Here is a 21,033-nt window from a genome sequence, read left to right as displayed (position 1 = left end):
GGTACAAGTGGCTTGTGCTTGGTTACTAACCTAAAGGTTGGTGATTTGAATCCACCCTGCAGTGCCATGGAAGAAAGGCCTGGTGATCTGCTTCCTAATTGACTTGAATGCAGTGGATTTGGTTTTTGCATTGGGCAGGCTTAAGGGAACACGAAGGATGCTGAGGTTCCCAGAGGTGAGCAACAGTGAGAATTAACTCCCTTAGGCATGGAGAGGACGAGTCCCTGTGTGGTGCAAATGGTTAAGCACTTGACTACTAGCTGAAAGGTTGGTGGTTCTAACCCATCCAAAGGCACCTCGGAAGATAGGCCTGGTGATCCGCTTCCAAAAGTTCACTGCGTTGAAATCCTCTGGAGCAGTTTTCTTCTCTGCCCACGTGGGGTCTCCATGAGTTGGAATCAACTTGATGGCACCTAACAACAATAAGACATGGAGGGGAACTCAGTGATATCTGGAGCCCTGAAGAAAGCTGGCCTGGAGGAGGGACACAGCCTCTTCCAGAGACAAAGGGCCAAAGCCAGGAAAGAGTGTGGAAAAAATAGCCTGAACTCTCCCTCCCTCTGCTGTCCTGTCTCCTGCCAGCACTCCCATTGGCCAAACCCAGTCAGAAGCCAACTGGCAAGGGAGTCTGGGGGATGCAGTCCTTTGAGGTCAGTCCCCCAACCCCACACCTGGGAGGGGGCACAGAGCTGGGCTGAGAAGTGGGGAATAGATTTTTGGGGACAAACCAAGAAGGACCAGCACAAAAAGTTTACAAATATTTAATATCTGGATGGACAATGGTCTTCGCAGTCCACCTGATGTATATGAGGTGTCATGAGGCACCTTGACCTCAGTGCAAGTGGGGGCCAGTGGCACCTTCAGCTGGTCATTTGTTTTAGTGTATTGTGACGAATTGCAACTTGTGTGTGCCTGGCCAAATGGACGCACGGATTGTATAATCTGGTTTTAGTTAAACTAATCTCATGAAATGAACGAGGGCTTTGAAAAGATTCTTGCGAGGAAACAGCAGACTGAAGATACTACTATTGTGGGCACAAAGGAACAAGAAAATGTCAGCACTGCATTATCGGCTGCCTTAGCAGGTTAAAGAAATGATAAGCTAATGAAATCCAACAAAAAATTGGCCAAAATTTCAAAATAAGCATGACTATTTAAAAAAAATTTTTTTTATTTGAAATATGAATTTATACTCATTATTGCTAATGATGACTCTCCTCCTAAAAGTACATTATGCTTTGAAATGTTGATGTTGTTGAAAGGTGCCATTGAGTTGGTTCCAACTCATAGCAACCGTAGGCACAACAGAACGGAACAGTGCCAGGTCCTGCTCCATCCTCACACTCGTTGCTGCGTTTGAGCCCATTCTTGCAACCATGGTGTCAATCCATTTTGTTGAGGGTCTTCCTCTTTTTTGCTGTCCCTCTGCTATATCAAGCATGATGTCCTTCTCCAGGGACTGTCAGTTCTGATAACATCCCCAAAGTATGTAAGACGAAGTCTTACCATCCTTGTTTATAAGGAGATATTAGTTAATGATAATAGTATCTGCATATATTTCATAGATAAATGAATAAATACACTTATATTGGTTTTATGCTTGAAAAATGTTTACTAATGGGATGGTTGGAGACCACTCATTTTTAAACAATAAGTGGAGGCCAGGATGATTTGGGGAGCAATGATGGTTCAGTGGTAGAATTCTCACCTTCCATGCAGGAGACCCGGGTTCGATTCCCAGCCAAGGTACCTCATGTGCAGCCACCGCCTGTCTGTCAGTGGAGGCCTGCATGTTGCTATGATGCTGAGCAAGTTTCAATGGCGCTTCCAGACCAAGACAGACTAGTGATCTACTTCTGAAAATCAGCCAGTGAAAGCCCTGTGGATCATAAGGATCTGATTCCTAGCCTATCATGGGGATGGAGAACTGGGTAACATTTTGTTCCATTGTGCATGAGGAAGCCTGCAGCTAACGACAATGACGGGATGGTTTAATCATTGTGCCTTCTCTTTATAGACGTTGAAGGCTACATGGTTTTTTTCTGCTAGGACTTGTTGTTGTTAGGTGCTGTTGAGTCAGTTCCTACTCATAGCAACCCTATGTACAAGAGAACGAAACATTGCCTGGTCCTGTGTCATCCTCACAATTGTTGCTAAGTTTGAGCCCATTGTTGCAGTCAGTCCATTGCATTGAGAGTCTTCCTCTTTTTTGCTGACCCTCCGACCCTCTACCAAGCATGATTTCCTTCTCCAGGGATTAGTCCCTCCTGATAACACGTCCAAAATATGTGAGATAAAGTCATGCCATCCTCACTTCTGGGGAGCATTCTGGCTGTACTTCTCCCAAGATAGATTTGTTCGTTCTTCTGGCAGTCCATGGTATATTCAATATTCTTTGTCAATACCATAATTCAAAGGCATCAATTCTTTTTTGGTTTTCCTTATTCATTGTCCAGCTTTCCCATGTGTATGAGGTGATTGAAAATTACCATGGCTTGGGTCAAGTGCACCTTAGTCCTCAAGGCGACATCTTTGCTTTTTAACACTTCAAAAGGTCTTTTGCAGCAGATTTGCCCAATGCAATACGTTGTTTGATTCCTTGACTGCTGCTGCCATGGACATTGATTGTGGATCCAAGTAAAATAAAATCCTTGACAGCCATAGGAGGCAAAAACAGAAAATAGAAATTAGACTTAAGGAATAATAATAGCAAATATTTATCTGAGCTTACTATGTGTTGGAGCCCTGGTGGTGCAGTGGTTAAGAGCTTAGCTTGGGTTTTTTTTTTTTTTTTTGGGTGGGGGGAGCTATGCATTAGACACTGCACTAACTACATCAAATGTATCTAATCATATAAAATGTATCAGCTCAGTTACTCCTCACAGCAATTCCACAATGTAGGTACTGTCATCACCCCCATTTTACAGAGGAGAGGCCTGAGGCATACGGGCATTTCACACAGTCGAATGCAGTTATAAAGTGGCAGAGCTAGTTCGAGCTCAGACAGTCTGACTTCAGATTCTCTGCTCTCAATCACTGTGGCATGCTGACTTTTTGAAAGAAGTAGAGCTTCCTTGGAAGTAGTAATAATTTTTTTTGGAAAAAAAAAAAAAACGAAAGTAGTAAAATATAACTAAAAGAACTGAATACAGATTTAAAAAGTACAGAGAAGGGGGAGCCACACAAACAGTTTATGTGGGTTAAGAGCCACCGTTTTGTTGCCCTCGGGCATCTGCCAGATACAATTTCTCCGGATGTGGTAGCTGGCTGTGGAAACCCTGGTGGCGTAGTGGCTAAATGCTACAGCTGCTCACCAAAAGGTCGGCAATTCAGATCCACCAGGTGCTCCTTGGAAACTCTATGGGGCAGTTCTACTCTGTCCTATAGGGTCGCTATTAGTTGGAATCGACTTGATGGTAACGGGTTTGGTTTTTGGTTGATAGCTGGCTAACTGCCCCGGCGGCCACTTGCTACAGCTCTACCTCAGTTTTCTTCTCCCTTTCGCTCTGCCCTCTGGAGCCTTTCTCTAGACTTTGTCTGCCCTCCTTCCCTGTCTAGGAGGTTTTCAAAGTGTCCTGGGGTTCATTTGGGCTTTTGATAGTTGTCTAGAATGCTGGCGAAGCTCAAGCACTAGGACTCGAGGGGACACAGAAAACTTCGGTTCCCTCCAAAAGGGAAATCATGGTTTTATTTATTTTTCTCAAAGAATACTATCAACAAATGCCACTGAATGGGCTTGGGTGGTAAGCCTTGGTCTCTGGCTCTCAAGCCGCACAGTCTCTAGTTTCCAGAATCAGGAAGTGTGTGGTGGGCTTATGTCATTTCCACATGATTCTCCCTATTTGAACTCTGCGAGTACTTGGTACCTCACTCAGGGCGCTGGGAACCTCACTCAGGGAACTGGGAACCTCACTAAAGGCACTGGGAACCTCACTCAGGGCGCTGGGAACGTGGGATCTTGTGTTGCAGTTGGCGTATACCTTCCGTCCCCCTTGTGCTCCACCCTCCCCAGGTGGTAAGTTCCTTAAGCACAGGCCGTGCTCCTATTCTGAATTGGCTGCTTGGTGCCCAGCACACAGCTGCTTCATGAACACTGCTCCCTGGAGAAATTTGTAAATCTTATTTTCGGTGCATTAGTTTCCTGGGGCTGCTGGAACAAGGTACCCAAAACTGGGTGCCTTATAAGAACAGAGATTCCTTGTCTCACAGTGCTGGAGGCTAGAGGTCTAAACCAACACGTGGCCAGCCATGGTCCCTCTGCAGCCTCTCAGGAAAGATCCTCATTGGTCTTTCCCAGTGTCTTGTACCAAAGGAGTTTTTGGCCTTGCAGCTGCGGCATAACTCCATCCATGCCTCAGTGTTCACGTGGCCATCTTCCCTCCATGTTTGTGTCTTCTCTTTTATAAGGTCACCACTCAGATTGGATTATGGCCCGCCTTACTCTAATACGACCTCATGTTACTGACAACATCTTTAAAAAACCCTGTTTCCAACAAGGTCACGTTCACAGGTACCAGGGGCCAGGCCTTCTACCTATCTTTTTGGGGACACACTTCAATCTATACCACCCCGCAGTGTTTCTTGGGCAGAATCGTGACCGCTGTCAGCCTCAATTAAGCATCTGCAGGATGGGAAGGAAAAAATGGCATGCCTGTTACCGACAGAGGGCCCATCTCTCCTGTCTGCTTTTTTCGGTTCCACACAACTGGGGTTGGGGGCACGGGCGTCAAAATAATTCTTGTTGCCGGATTAGGCCGTGAAGATGGTTGTGACTTTCATTTGTAGACAGACCCTCGCCCAGCTTGGGGTGGGGGACATGCAGCCTAAGTGTCAGTGGGAATTGGTGTGAAGGGACAGAACCGGTAGGGAAAAGTTTTGCAGGGATGGGCTGCTAGACATACCAGAGAGTCTCTCAGGCTAGCTATATTGGTTTCCCACTGCTGCTGAAACAAATTAACACACATTTAGTGACTTAAAACAATGCACGTTTATTATGTTACAGCTCAGGAGGTCAGAAGTCTGACCTGGGTCTCGCTGGGCTAAAGTCAAGGTGTCTGCAGGGCTGTGCTCCTTTGTGGAGGCTCGAGGGGAGAACCTGTTTCCCTGCCTTTTCCAGATTCTAGAGGCTGCCATATTCCCTGGCTCGTGGCCCCGTTTCTCCACCTTCAAAGTCAGCCACGGTGGATTGAGTCCTTCTCGCATCATCTCACTCTGACCTCGTCTGCTTCCCTCTTCTGCTTTGAAGGACCCTCGTTTTTTGGAATCCCTGGGTGGTGCAAACGATTAATGCTTTCAGTTGCTAACTGAAATGTTGGAGGTTTGAGTCCACCCAAAGGTGCCTCAGAAAAAAGGCCTGGTGATCTGCTTTAGAAAATCAGCCATTGAGAGGTTCATGCGGGGCAGGTTTACTCTGAAAGGCACGGGGGCGCTGTGAGTCGGAATCAAGCTGATTGCAGATTTTTTTTGTGATTATATTGGGACAACCTGGGAAATCCAGGGGAATCTCCCCATCTCAAGGTCCTTAATTTAATCATGTCTGCAATGTCCCTTTTGCCATGTAACATAACATATTCACATGTTCTGGGAATAGGATGTGGACATCTTTGGGGGGCCATTATTCTACCTGCCACAATAGCCTTATGATTTCCAGTTAAAATATGCCATTAGTGTAAGATTGGGTTTTAGGTGAAAGATACAGTCATTTGGCTAACTGTAATAATGTTAGATTTTTTTTTTTAGAGAATTTTAAATCCAATGTATTTATTTTCAATTTATTAAATTTATGAGTTGTTAATTTACTTGAAAATGTTTTGCTTGTTAGTGTTGTAAGTTTACCTGATCAGGTATCTGAAGTGCTTAAAAAGAAATAGTTTAGCTCAACCAGTAAAAAAAAAAAAAGTCTGCCTTGAGCATTATGCTCTTTTAAGAGGTTTTTATATGGGATCCAATTGACAACAGTAACTTGAACGACTAGACAGGAACCTTAGGGGCCAGCGAGTTTACGTTAATGGGGGAGGAACGACTCAGGTAAGGACTGTGAATGAATGGTTTTGCACAACCCAAAGAGCATAATCAGTGTCGCTGAGTTGTCCATGTAGAAACTGTTGGGTTGGTGTGTGTTTTGCTGTGTATATTCTCCACAACAACAAAATAAATACAATTTAGAAGAAAAGTTTAAAAAAGAGAAGCAAATGCATTAGATTTATAGTTGCAGTTTTAAAATGTTTAAAGGAATTTTTATTAAGTCTGTAAAAGGAACTTATTTTTTAAGGGGACTTCGTTCAACTTGAATTTATCAAACATTCATAAAAAGCCCTCTTAGATTGTATTAAAATTTACTAGACTTGTAAATTGAGTATCAAGACTTGTTAGTGGATCTTGAAGGCTTAATGAAAACTGGGTCTCTACATTTGTTACTTATCCACTTAGATTAATTTTAAACCAAGAAGCTGTAAATAAGTCTAACTATGCATATAAACTCTCGTTGATTCTGGTTCTAGCCAAGCCTAAGTATGTGAACATCAGCAAGGCTTTCAAAAGCATTGTCTGAACGTCTGTTTATTCATTCCTTTAGTCCTGGCACTGTGCTGGGTATTGGTGATAGAACCTCAAATAAGAGTACGGTGTAACCAAGTCCATATGCAAAAATGTGCTATGGGAGGTGAGATTTACTCATTTGGGGAAAGCCTCAGCAAGGAAGTCTGTTAAGGAGCAACGGGTGCTTATCAAACAGGGGTGGAGGGTCAGGAAGGAAGAGCATTCTACATAGACAGAACCTATACCCGTTGCTGTTGATTCCTACTCATGGCGACCCTATATAGGACAGAGTTTCCAAGGTTGTCATCTTGGGCCGTAATCTTTATGGGGAACCCTGGTGGTGCAGTGGTTAAGAACTTGGCTACTAATCAAAAGGTTGGCAGTTAGAATCTACCAGCTGCTCCTTGGAAACCCTACGGGGAAGTTTTACTCTGTCCCATGGGGGCACTACAGTTTTACTCTGGACGGAGTAAAACTGTTCATAGGGTTTCCAAGGAGCAGTTGGTAGATTCTAACTGCCAACCTTTTGATTAGCAGCTAAGCTCTTAGCCACTAGGGTCACTGCAAACCCTTGTGGCGTAGTGCTTAAGTGCTAGGGCTGCTAACCAAAAGGTTGTCAGTTCGAATCCATCAGGTGCTCCTTGGAAACTCTATGGGGCAGTTCTACTCTGTCCTGTAGAGCCAACTATAAGTTGGAATTGACTCGACGGCAGTGGGTTTAATGGGTAGGGTCACTATGAGTCGGAATCGTCTCCACCGCAATGGGTTTGGTTTTTGGAACCTTTATGGAAGCAGACTGCCACATCTTTCTCCCGCAGAGTGGCTAGTGCCTTTGAACTGCCGACCTTTCTGTTCGCAGCTGAGTGCTTTAACCGCTGCGCCACCAGAGCTCCTTAAGTAGACCGAGTAGTGAGAGCAAAGAATACATGGAATACTTAGGAAATGGTGAAACTTTGTGATCCTAGTGGAAGTTTAAAAAAAATTTTTCTCTAATCATCCTCAGGAGTCCCTGGGTGGTACAAATGATTAAAGTGCTCAGTGGCTAACGGAAAGGTTGGCAGCTCGAGTCTACCCAGAGGCGCCTCAGAAAAAAGGCCTGGCAATCCACTTCTGAAAAATCAGCCATTGAAAACGCTGGGGAACACAGTCTTTCCCTGACACACGGGGGGTCACCACGAGCCAGAGCCGACTCTGCAGCAGTTGGTTACTGGTTCAATCACACATAAAATGTGCCTTTTATGTCATTTTCTGACGAAGAGCTAGTGGCAGAATCAGGTGGAATTCCAAAGGGAAAGTAGCCTGTAAGTCTCTCATCCACAAATAAGTTACCTGAGTAAATCCTTCCCCAGCTGGAAACTAAGTGCAGTTCCTAACCCAGCTCTCAGACTCTTGTCACTCAGAGAATGTTTTATTGTCTAGCACTGTTAGAACAGAAATACCACAAATGGGTGGCTTTTTTTTTTTTTTTTGAAGTTGGATGCTTTCATTAAAAAGTGAATTTTACCCATATCTTTGTTTGAATAATATATGCACTTATCTGTACATAATTTGAATAAACATGCAAATCATAAAAAAAGGGTTAGTTTCTTTTCCAAGCGTATAAAATCGAAAATAAACTTTCCTGGTGTTTATGAGGTAGGATTCTTAATAGAGAGCGATAGAAAACTATTAAGACTGCACCCTGTCAAAAGCGGAAAACTTCCGAGACCCGGAAAAACAACGCAGTCCTGTTGAGTTCCAGCTCTCACAACTTTCACTGTATTTGCGTATTTACTGAGCAAAAAGAGTCTTGTAAATTTAGGTATAAGCCACTGATTTTGGTGGGTGACATGTGGAAACAGATCCTGTACCTTCTTTTATAATGCAAATATTTATTTCAATAAAGATAGCTTATATTGGGCAATGTTTTTGTAGCCTTCTGTGGGGCAGGTACTTTGCCATTTATCATGTCTGAAGTACCTAGGACAGTATTTGTCAAGCTTTCAGTGAATAAATGAGTGAGAATCTTTATTCCAGACTTTCGATGGTGTCAGAATAAGTCAGAACCAGCTTTTCTTCCAATGTTGAGACAATTGAGGGCTTTCATGTTTTCTGGTTCCAAGTGTCTTTTCCAGGTCTTCTTCCTCACTTCTGAATGAGTGTTCACATGTGTGACGTTACCTACAAGTGGATGGCTTTAACAAACAGAAATTTATTCTCTGGCAGTTTAGGGAGACTAGATGTCTGAATTCAGGGTGCTGGCTCTAGAGGAAGGCTTTTTCTCTCTGTCAGCTCTAAAGGAAGGTCCTGGTCTCTCTTCAGCTTCTGCTGGTGGGTGATCTTCATGTGGCTTGGCATCTCTCTTCCCTCATCTCTGCTTGCTTCTCTGTGTGTAATCTGCTCTTTTTATATCTCAAAAGAGACTGATTCAGATACACCATACAGTAATATCACCTCATTAACATAACAAAGAAAACCCATTCCCACATAGGATTATAACTATAGGTATAGGGGTTAGGATTTACAACACATACTTTTTTTTTTTAATGGTAATTTAGATGAAGATTTACCGAGCAAACTCTTATCTCATTAATTAATACACATATTGTTTTGTGATATTAGTTGCCAACCCCAGGATATGTCAACACACTCCCCTTCTTAACCTTGGGTTCCCCTTTACCAGCTTTCCTGTCCCCTCCTGCCTTCTACTCCCTGCCCCTGGGCCAGTGTGACCATTAGTCTTGTTTTGTTTTATGGGCCTGTCTAATCTTTGGTTGAAGGATGAACCGCAGAAGTGACTTCATTACGGAGCTATAAGGGTGTCCAGGGACCATTCTCTGGGGGTTTCTCTAGTCTCTGTAAGACCAGCAAGTCTGGTCTTTTTTTTTTAAGAGTTAGAATTTTGTTCTATATTTTTCTCCAGCTCTGTCCAGGACCCTCTATTATGATCCCTATCAGAGCAGTCAGTGGTGGTAGCTGGGTACCATCTAGTTGTGCCGGACTCAGTCTGGTTGAAGCTGTAGTAGTTGTGGTCCATTAGTCCTTTGGACTAATCTTTCCCTTGTGTCTTTGGTTTTCTTCGTTCTCCATTGCTCCTGATGGGGTGAGACCAGTGGAGCATCTTAGATGGCTGCTCACAAGCTTTTAAGATCCCAGATGCTACTCACCAAAGTAGAATGTAGAACATTTTCTTTATAAGCTGTGTTATGCCAGTTGAGCTGGATGTTCCCAGAGACCGTGGTCTCCACAGCCCTCAGCCCAGCAATTCGGTCCCTCAGGGAGTTTGGATGTGTCTATGGAGCTTCCATGAGCTTGCCTTGTACAGGTTGTGCTGGCTTCCCAGTGCAACACATACTTTTGGAGAATACAATTCAACCCATAACAGAGAATAATAATTAACATTTGTTGACTCATGTGTCTCTAAGCTCGTTACGGAAACCCTGGTGGTACGGTGGTTAAGAGCTACAGCTGCTCACCAAAAGGCCGGCAGTTTGAACCTACTGGCTACTCCTTGGAAACCCTAGGGGCCAGTTCTACTCTGTCCTTAAGGGTCGCTATGAGTCAGAACAGACTCTATGGTGATGGGGTTTTTTTTTTTTAAGTTCCTTATGTGCATTAGCTCATTTAACCCTGACAACCATATGAGATAGATACTCAATCATTATCATCATTTTAGGGTCCAGGAAATTGAGACAGAGAAGGGATAAGTAAGATTACAGATAAGTGGCATGCGGTGTGATTTGAACATCGCACAAGCTGTTTCCTCTTCCTGGAATGCTCCCTCCCTCACTCTTCTGAGGCTGGTTCCTTCTCACCTTTCAGGTCTCAGCTTAAACATCACTTTCTCGGAGAGGCCCTGTGCTGAGCCTATCAGAAGCAGGTCTCCCTTGTTATTCTGAATCTTTTGGTCCCTTCATAGCATTTATTACAAATTAAATTCTTTCCTACTTAGTTTTTAATCTTCCACAGTAGGATCTAAATCCCATTAAAGCAGGGACCATGTCTGTTTTGTTCACCACTCTATCTCCAGTACCTTGCATAACCAAACCAAACCAAACCAGTTGCTGTCCAGTCAATTCTGACCCATGCGACCCTATGTGTTGCACAGTAGAACTGCGCTCCATAGGGTTTTCAAGGCTGTGACCTTTTGAAAGCAGATTGCCAGGCCTTTCTTCTGAAGCACCTCTGGGTGGCTTCGAATTGCCAACCTTTCTTAGTAGTTGACCAATAATTGTGCCACCCAGGGACTCCTGAACCATGTCTTATTGTTGTGTGCCATTGAGTCAGTTCTGACTCTTAGTGACCCTACAGGACAGAGTAGCTCTGGCCCATAGGGTTTCCAAGGCTGTAAATCTTTACAGAAGCAGAATGCCGCATCTTTTTCCCAAGGAGCAGCTGGTAGGTCTGAACTGTCTCCAGGGCTCCTTGTACCTTACGTAGCGCCTGGCATATAGTAGCTGTTCAATCAATATCAGTTAATGAATAAATGGGCATTGACTTCAAAATTCATGATTCATTTTCCTGATCATTCTACTATATAAACGGTATATACAAATACCCCATTTAAGCATAAAACCAAAACGAAACCTGTTGCCACTGAGTTGATTTTAACTCACAGTGACCCTATAGGACAAAGTAGAACTGCCCCATAGGGTTTCCAAGGAGCAGCTGGTGGATTCAAGCTGCCTGCCTTTTGGTTAGCAGCTGAACACTTAGCCACTGTACCACCAGGGTTCCAATACTGTATTACTGGCTCAGGTTGGTACCCAGCAACAAGCTTGTTTTTCTGTGTATTCCTAGAAAAATTTAAACAACAATAACAGATTTCTGGAAGAAGAAATATACATTCCAACAGGCAAAAAAAAAAAAAAAATTCAGCATGATAAAAAGCCAACTTGAACTGCCATACACACAAAATGCACCCGGGTACGTTGTTCGAAACACGTTTATTGCAAGATTTCAGTGTCAAAATTTTTTTTTACAAAAATATGCCACCATCTGGTACAAACAACTATAAAAAAATCAGTTCATCATGCAAGAAAAGTGTGGAAATAATTTACACAGAAGGACTCAGCTCACGCAATATTAAATAAACATCTTTGCATGTAATTGGTCTAATGTTATACTTTCAGTTACAATGTTCAACTCCATAGAATTTTTTTCATTAAAAAAGTACATTAAAGCTTCTAAGCTTAGGAGATGGACTGTCAGATACACCCCCCTTTAGCCAGGGTGATTGGCACTTGACAGAATAAAGATGGTGCCAGCGGTTCCCACGTGTAGAGCACTGCTTGGAGCCTTCTGCTTAACAGACTTGTGCATGGTTAATTAAACAAACACATCTCTACTCAAAGACAGAAAAAACCACATTCAAACTCCAGAAGTAATGTTGTAGCAGACGGAATTTCAAGGGAGTTCAGAGTTTTTGAGCAGCCATCCATTTTTGGGCAAATGGAGCAAGGCAGAAGTTTTGAGAGATTCGTCAGGAAGATTTTTTTTTTTTTTGCTGCGTGAGTTCAAGGACATATTGAAAAACGCCCAGCAGATGGTCATGAATATCGTAGTCTTTTGCTCCTTGCTGCCTCCTGGAATAATTCCCCTTGGCTTAACGAAGGCAAGGTTTAGCAGAGAGTGAACTTCTACTGGAATGGAAGCTCGTTGGATCTCACAGCTGGTACCAGAGGATGGGGAGATAGAGGGAGTGGATTAAATGTGCCTCTTAGCCTGAGGGGGAGAAGACAGACCTGCCTGGCTACCCTCAGAACCTCAGTTTAAAGAAAGCTGGCTGTTCAGCCTTATCTTTATAACAGCCACCTTCTTAATTAAAATAGAAGTACCCGGGGGAAAAATGAATTTGTCAAAATACACTGCTTACTTTATGGAAACAAGTTGTAGTCACTAAAATGTTTCCTCACAACAGCATCAGATGTCTGTAAAAATGTTAAGAGCCTCCTTATTGTTTCCAGTAAGAATGAGGAACTTAAAATGTTTAGAAAAGTTAGTGGCCAGGCACCCAACACTGAGCAGTCACGGGTGCCCTCCACAGTGGAGGTCTTGAGAAGACTCACATCCAGGTTCTCCCCCAGAAAGCCTCATTATGTCAGTAATAAACTTCGGGGGGTGGCGGAGAATCACATCTGGACTTCACATGTCTCCAGCCATGTCCAAAGGTGCTGGGGTGGGAGGCTTCAGGAGCCCCCAGGTTTACCCTGAGCCACTCAGGTGGGCTGAGCCAAGTCCCCTAAACATTCGAGGAATGTTTCCTCATCTTCAGAGGCAGACTCCACCATCTCTAATATTCCCTCCAGGTATAAAGTCTGGGGTAGAATTTCCTTCCCTTGGAAAACCATGGAGTGTTTATTCTCCTTAACAGAGAAGAAAGCATCTACAGAACATGTTAAGTTTAAAGGGATTGTGATCCTGTTTGTGAAAGACAACGACGGCCTAAGATATATCAAAGAGCGACATCTCTACATTTGCCTGAAGGTTCAGAGTGTTTCTGAGGTCTGTTTAAACACTAATAGAATTTTAGGCCAGCATCCAGTCAGAAGGGATGGTTCACAGACCCAGATACTTGGAAACAGATAAAAAACAACAGATGTCAACATATAAAACGATGATATGGTTTAGTTTAGAAAAAAAATCACGCATAAAATTACAGTTAGAAAAATTCACACATAAAAGAGAGTGTTTGCATAGCAAGACATTATCATCCTACAGCCTGGCAGAAAAATATAAACTCAGGTGCACATTTTATAATAAACATGGTATTGAACACTAAGAAGTATATACTGTAAAACATCTCGTGAAGTGATTTACCTTCTTGTAAATCACACCATTGCTTAGACAAATGAAATACCAAGCTCTTTCTCTTCTCCCATATAAAAACACCAGAAACAAGGAGCCTCTGTTAATAGCAAGCTCCTTATGGGAAACGGTTTGTGAATCCACAAAGATGAGACCTGTGGCAATAACAACACATACCCATTCCCTTACTTCACAATTACAAGTAAAGCCCGCTCTTGTGTTGAGTTTTGCATTGTAAACCGAGTCCATCTAAAATATCTCCTCTGGTCACCAAGTCACCAAGCCACATCAATATAAAATTGATCATCACCAAACAAATGGCATCTCAGAACTAATAGACCCAGGAGTTTTTTTTTTTTTTTTTTTTTTTTAACCTCCTACTTATCTGATTCATCTGCTCTAAGTAACAATGTTAAGTAATAATGCGATCTTGTTTAAAATCTCATTGGACTGTTTTCTAGATCTTGCTATATAGTGAGCACTCCTAAACATCACATATTCTTCCCTCCCCAAAGGCTGTGCCTTACTCTCTAGAGACTCTAGGCTCATTGCTCAGAACCTCTGAGTTGGATCAAATCCTAACATCCCTGTGGATCTGCCCATACTGCCCTGGGCAGAACTCTTTCCTTCTTTGGAAGTCTGAATTTCTTCATATTTGACATCAATTTCAAATTCGGATTTATAAGATCCAGGGTGAGGGCAGGTGGGGACAGTAAAGAGAGTATACAGCATTCTATCTCTTCTAGCAATTTCCATTGACGTGACCTTTCTGGCTTTTAGACCAGCAGTTCTCAGACAGGGATTTTTGTTTTTGCATTTTAGATCAGGTTGTTCTAGGAGGTTTGCCAGTAGAATTCTAGAGACTCTTAGTGCCCAGGGAGCCAGAGTTTTGCCTTTTTAACTCACTTTACTTACATAGGAGGCTCTGGTCATGCTTAAACGGGTACCACGTGGTGCTAACACAGATATTGTGTTGTTGTGACCTTCCTCATTCTCCCCACACAAACCACAACCTCAGAGATACACCATTTCTACTCCTTTCCCTCTCCTTCTACACCTGCTATTTCCTTCTTTATCCTTCCCTTCCAATGAAAGAGGACCACAAATGTTGGTTTCTTCTTCTTTTCCTTAAAAAATTTTCCTTGACTCTGTCCTATACCAACTCTAATAACTCCAAAGCAGCTGGGGAGAACCCAGAGGAACCATCTTGGTAAACGTTTTAGAAAACTGTAACCCTATCACTTGGGGTGGGAGTCCCTGGGTGGTTCAAATGGTTAAGCTTTCAGCTACTAACTGAAAGGTTGGTGGTTCGAGTCCACCCAGTGACACCTTGAAAGACATCAGGTGATCTAGTTCTGAAAGGTCACAGCCATGAAAACCTTATGGAAGGCAGTTCTACCCTGAAACACATGATTTGGAATTGACTCATGGCAGCTGCTATCACGTCGGGGTAGAGATCAGTCTGCACAAATGTGCATTGTTGCCTGTAGTGTGAAATCATCTGCATTGTGGTGACCATCCAAGCAGGCAACACTTCTGGGACTGCAGACCTGAAGGTGCCAAGGAGTTCCACATACTTGATCAGCAAGGGGTAGAGGCCATGACTGGTGGGAAAACATGGAAGGACATGAACCCCTAAGCCTAAAAATGTCACTCCAAGTCCAAGGTCCCAGAGCTTTTACACCAACAGCAGACCCAGCTCTACCTGACATCCTTACGGAAGTTGAGAAGTTTGAGAAAACCTGGCTGAATCATGGAAGAGCTAGCTTTTATTCAGTAGTCCAGGCCAGGCATTCTCAATGTGAACTTGGTTCTTGCGGAGACAAAGAAAAAAAACTTGGATATTACAATGGTTTGTGGCCCTCCAAAAATCAGCCATACCTGACAAAATCTTTTTTTTCATATTTAATGTATCTCATTAGAGAGAATTTAATTTCAATGTAATTTTTCTTCTTATGGCAGTGATAATGAAAAACAGATTGAGAAACACTGGTCTAGGTACAAACGTTGCAAAGTGAGGAGGCCTGACTGGGATTCACTTCCCTTCTCAATGCTGGTACTTGGGCTGTGCATTATTGAAGGAAAGGGTATGAAGAGAGTATTGCATGCTGAGCTTGTCTCTTGCCTTGGTTCTGTACTTGCTTAACCATTTTCCCTCTCTGCCTGGTCACTCCAAGTCCAGGTTTAACCCCTAAAGACACACTGTTCCTCAACATGAATATGAATCAAGTTCCTATTTCTGCTTCACGTACTTGCCAAGGGCATGCAGGGTGGCAACTTTTTTTGCACCCCACCTCCAAAAAAAAAAAATACTACTGCAAAAATATGTACATTGTTGTAGAAAAGCAATGTTCTATAAAAAGTAAAAAACAAAACAAAACAAAAAACATCTCCCACTCTCCCAGGAATATTCGACAATGAAGTCTTGAGATTTCCATCCTCTGCTTCGCAAGATCCCCTGGGGTCTACTTTAACTACCCAGCCCTCAAGCAAGTTAACATGAACTCCTGTACCTTCTCTCCCTGTCTGGCTGGACCTCCAGCCTTTATTTAATCATCCCGGTAAGAAGCCCTAGCTCAGGATGACTAGATTTTGATGTTGGACATAGAGAAACCTCCTCCGCTCAGCTCACCAAGGGAACAAGCAGCTGGTAAAAGGCTCAACTGGCTGATGCGTAAAACCTGTCTCACAAGCCCTTCTCAGCACTTGGGCTTCAACCCGTCTGCTGAGATACACCGACCCATGAAGATACCAAGGAAGCCCAGACAAGCCAGGAAGTTAAACAGGAATAAAGGAAGTCTTCACAGCTTTGGAGGTGACTAAGTCTCTTTTTTCTGCAGCAAGATTTCCTTTGGGACTGTCTTTAATTGTCATTCAGTTTCCCCCAATGAGCTACGTAGAACACGAAAGGGAAAAAGGCACGAGCTTTGGGGTTGTTCTCTGAAAGAGGCAGCTCCAAAGAGTGCCCAGTTTCCCTAAAAAGGAAGTCTGAAACAAGATGAGGATTGCTTCCAACATCTCTTTCCACTTTAAATCACTTTTCACAATGATGAGAAACTTAGAAGCAAAATGGACATGGCCTACTGGACAAGGTACTTTGTCAGAAAGAGCGCTGTACGTTTTCCGAGGTAGACTATTGTGTGGTATCTTTGTAAGGTAAGACCCTAAGCGCCAGGCAGGTTAACAATGGGCGGTGCTTCCTTTGCCTTTTCAAAACGAACACAAAATCAAAACCAAAAAGCCCAGGAATTTCTCATATGCAGTTGAAGTTGTTGTTGTTCTTCTTTTTTATATAAATATTCACATTGTAAACAAAGAGTGTTCTATCTTGTATTTGTTTTGCTCTTTTCTTCCACATCTCTAGGGAACTATAAAGGAGTTTCGGTGAACATACAGAGAATTCCACGTTCATCGCTGAAATAAAATGCCTGCCCTGACAGTCTTGCTGGCAAATCGTTAGGAAAAAAGTTTATTTACAGTATTTCTGCTTTTCCATACCAATTCTACTGAGAAGTCCATATTCTTAAACTCCCAGTCAGCAACTGCATCTCTGTCCTCCAAAGCCCTCCCATCATCTTATCTCAAGAGTTTTGAGCCAATGTGTAAAGTATGGAGGAGCTGTGGTGGCGCAAGGGTTAAGCGCTTGGCTGCTAACTGAAAGGTTGGTGGTTTGAACACCAGCAGCTCCATGGGAGAAAGATGTGGCAGTCTGTTTCCATAAAGATTTACAGCCTTGGAAACCCTATGGGGCAGTTCTACCCTGTCCTATAGGGTCGCTATGAGTTGGAATTCGACTTGACGGCAGTGGGTTTTTTGTTTTTGTATAAATATACACTATTTACAAACGAAGCATCCAAACTCCGTATTCCCAGCTATTCTTTCAGCAGGGGACATTCTGAGGTGCTGTCATGTACTGGGAGTCAGAACTTGAACAAGTTGATAAAGTCCTGGGGTGAAAGTGAAATGGAGCAGCTCTCAGGGTTATTGGCCGTGCACGGATGGTCAGTGCCCTGGAAAGGAACATGGAGGTTAGGTTTGAGTTCTCAGAGGCACCCTGCTGGCTTTTAGCACCGTAAGGCATTGCCCAACCTCAAAACAACATTCCTCGGTCAAGAATGTCACAGGCCTGGAAAAACAAAAGAGCTGTGTGCATGTGCGTGTGCACACACACGCCTGTGTATACAGAAACAGGAGAACCTGGGAGTGGATGAAGGCATTGGTGTTTCAGGAATAGAATTTTCACCTCCCATGCGGGAGACAAAAAAAAAAAAAAAAAAATGCGGGAGACCTGGGTTTGATTCCTGGTCAACACGCCTCAGGCGCAGCCACCACCTGTCTGTCAGTGGAAGCTCGAGTGTTGCTGTTTTAGTTTTAGTCGAGCTTCCAGAATAAGATGGAGCAGGATGAAAGGCCTGGCGATCTGCTGCCAAATATCAGCCAACAAAAACCCTATGAGTCACAATGGTCTGATCCGCAACGAATAATGGGGATGAGGCAGTGTTTCTTTCCATCGTGCATGGAGTTGCCATGAGTTGGGGGCCAACTCAAAGGCAGCTAAAACAATAACAACGAGTTGCAGGAAGAAATACATTTACTGGAGTGAAACAGATAAAGGTGTTTGAAAGTTTCTCCCCAGGGTCTGCATCAGTTGGGGGATTCAATAAGGATTAATGGGGAAGGGTTTGACAATGCAACCTAGGACCCTGGTGGCCCTTAGGGGCTGAGCTACGTGTCTGTGGCAGCCACCTCTGAGACACGTACCTTCCAGGAAAGGATGTGGCAGTGTCTGCAAAGTTGAAGGGTATCTCCATATTGCTCCTTCCTTGGGTAACATCGGACAAGTTTAAAATACATCTTCTTCCAATCCAGCTGCCCTTTGTCAGACAGAATTAATCGCTTGCGGATCTAAAAAATCGAAGGAATAAAAAGAGATTCAGTAGAGTCCATTGACAAGATGGTCTGTGGTTTTCTGGTTCTGAAAATTTCTACCCTCGTCCCCCATTTTCATCTCTGTCCTACAGTAGCCAGAGGAGAAAAACAGCCAAGATATAAATAAGTAACTTCTTGGCTCTCCCAAGTTACAGAGTAGCTCTTAACCAGTCTTTAAAAGAAAGAGATGGCTGGCGACATCTTATTAGTGACCTCTACTAAATCGCATTTAGATGTTCCTTTAAAGTTGAGATGATCTCAGTAAACAATTCCAATCTTTTCTTTGCTATAGACGGGAGTGATTATTTCCAGGGGGAATGTGGTAACTGCTTGGCACCGTGGCTCTATTTTATATCTAAATATTAGTGGCTTCATGAACAGAACTTGTTGAATTAACACGTCTATATAAAGAAGCTGAAAAAAAAAAAATCCAAAAAACCAAAATAACATTTGAGGCAGCGTGACAAATGGAAACAAGCCTAGACTTGGTGTCACAAGGCCCAAGTTCAAATTCAAGGCCAGTTTCCTCACCCAGAGAGCCACTCAACAATTTGGATATGTCACTTAGCCATTTGTGGCCTTTGTCTCATCTGTTTAAAGTGGGCACGACGGCACCTACTTTCCACTGGGCTGTCAGAATAAAATGAAATAATGTCCGTAAAAGCACTTTAAACTATAAAGCACCATACAAGCATAAGTTATTTTGTTATAGGAAAAGAGGACTGGTGCCAATTTATGAATTTTTTTGAGCAAGTTATGAAATGTGAATTTTTTTTTTTTAATCAAAGCCACCTAAACACACACACACACACATGCAGATTCATTATTTAGAAACCCTGTGGACCGTCGTTTTCCAGTTAAACCAGGAGCTCTGTAGGGTGGGCACCCACACCTCACATTCAAAAAGGATGCACAGGAAGCTTGAGGATGGGGGAGAGAAGTAGAGCCAGGGAGGATGGGGGTGAGAAGGGAGAGCAGGAAAGCCAGGGAGGATGGAGGTGAGAAGGGAGAGCAGGAAAGCCAGGGAGGATGGGGGTGAGAAGGGAGAGCAGGAAAGCCAGGGAGGATGGAGGTGAGAAGGGAGAGCAGGAAAGCCAGGGAGGATGGGGGCGAGAAGGGAGAGCAGGAAAGCCAGGGAGGATGGGGGCGAGAAGGGAGAGCAGGAAAGCCAGGGAGGATGGGGGCGAGAAGGGAGAGCAGGAAAGCCAGGGAGGATGGAGGCGAGAAGGGAGAGCAGGAAAGCCAGGGAGGATGGGGGCGAGAAGGGAGAGCAGGAAAGCCAGGGAGGATGGGGGCGAGAAGGGAGAGCAGGAAAGCCAGGGCCGCTGCTGGGTCCACCAACCTGGCGCTCGGAGAAGTGGTACTGGCACAGTCTCTTCCATAGGAGCCGGTCCTCGCTGAGCCTGTGCAGGTCGGGGGCCGTCTGGCCCAGGCTGACCAGGTCTCGGCCGTCGCTCAGCCGCTGCATGATGTTCAGTTGTAAACACAAGGGCAGGTCAGTCAAGGTGAGGCCTTTGAAGGCAGGCTGCGAGGAGAAGGGTGATGTTGAGTTGAGGGGGTGAGAGCGGCAACTCACCAGGTGACGCCCTCCACAGACACAGCTAGACCCTCACTTGCCATTGGAGGTGGTGTAAAAAGGACACTGTCTTGGTGAACAGCACAAGCGGATTCCGGGCCCTCCTGGGAAGGCTGGGACTCAGCTGCCCCGTGTGCAAGATGAGTGGCTTTAGAGGATGCTTAAGATCTCTTCCTGCTCTGACAATCGGACTGGGAGCGGCTTCAGCCTCCTATTTCATCAGAAGTGTCTGACTTGACAATTTATACTGCTCATGCTACCTCAAGGAGCCCAGGTGGCACAAGAGTTAAGCGCTCGGCTGCGAACCCACCCAGCAGCTCCGAGGGAGAAAGACCTGGCGATCTGCTCCAGTAAAGATTACAGCCAAAAAACCCTATGGGGCAGTTCTACTGTGTCACATGGGGTCACCATGAGTCAGAATTGACTCTACAGCACCCAACAAAAACAACTGTTCTACCTCAGGCTGCTGGGCTGAACTTTCAATTGTTTGCAAAATTCAAGATTTTGCCGGACTGCCGAAGGCCTGAGACTTATTTGTTATTTATCACCTGCTGCTGATCATATGAGCTAATAAAACTGCCATGAGATTTTCTTTCTGTTTCTAGTACTTCAAAGCATCTACTTTTTTGGTTAAAACTCCCAGGCCGATTACTCCATTAACTCCTATTAAAGGCAAGCCCACTTGGCAGAGTGCACGCCTGTCAAATTTGCAAACCTGACCTTTTCCAAAATCCTTGCCCAGACCCCATGCTGAGCCCTGACTCCTGATAAACGATTAACTCCTTGCATGCTTTCTTCTTTATTAATATAAACATATAAAACAAGTCACTTCTCCAATCATGCATTTGGCTAAAATCCATTTATGTCCATCCGGCAACCCCGACATGCTTCAAAACACTGTCTTCACACAGTGTGAAGTGCCCTGTGTGAAGTATATTTGACTTTCTTTTCCACAAACCGGTTATCTAAATTTTTTCCTTCATTCTTTACTATGTAAATTATTTTTGCCAATATTTATAGAATTAGATACGAAAAATTTGAAGGAAAACATGATCATGTGTTAAGAAGATACTGAAAGAACTTGGGCAAATAGAAAGCAATTACTATAAATGTCACCTTAACATTTTCATGTAATAACATATTTTTTTTTTTTTTGGTCCAAACTGCTAAAGCGTAAGCTTTAAAATACGATCCAGACTGAAGTA

General features: G+C 43.7%; 1 protein-coding gene across 2 annotated transcripts in view; it reads right to left on the bottom strand.

The window, feature by feature from the left end:
- Window positions 1–1,205: 1,205 nt before the first annotated feature.
- FBXO32 (F-box protein 32) overlaps window positions 1,206–21,033 on the bottom strand; it is a 49,837-nt gene continuing 30,009 nt past the window's right edge. Inside the window, exons 7-9 of one of the 2 annotated variants that reach the window (XM_049853806.1) lie at window positions 19,595–19,777; window positions 18,085–18,228; window positions 1,206–2,650 (exon numbers count right to left, since the gene is read on the bottom strand). In XM_049853806.1, coding sequence (XP_049709763.1) covers window positions 2,540–2,650; window positions 18,085–18,228; window positions 19,595–19,777 — 438 coding nt within the window. In that variant the 3' untranslated portion in view covers window positions 1,206–2,539. Of the gene's footprint in view, window positions 2,651–9,085; window positions 17,334–18,084; window positions 18,229–19,594; window positions 19,778–21,033 lie in introns of those variants that run through there. The other variant, XM_049853807.1, reaches the window with a different exon arrangement.

Source organism: Elephas maximus, chromosome 15, assembly GCF_024166365.1.
Source record: "Elephas maximus indicus isolate mEleMax1 chromosome 15, mEleMax1 primary haplotype, whole genome shotgun sequence".
Taxonomy (NCBI): Eukaryota; Metazoa; Chordata; class Mammalia; order Proboscidea; family Elephantidae; genus Elephas; species Elephas maximus.
This window is presented reverse-complemented; position numbering and strand designations above follow the sequence as displayed.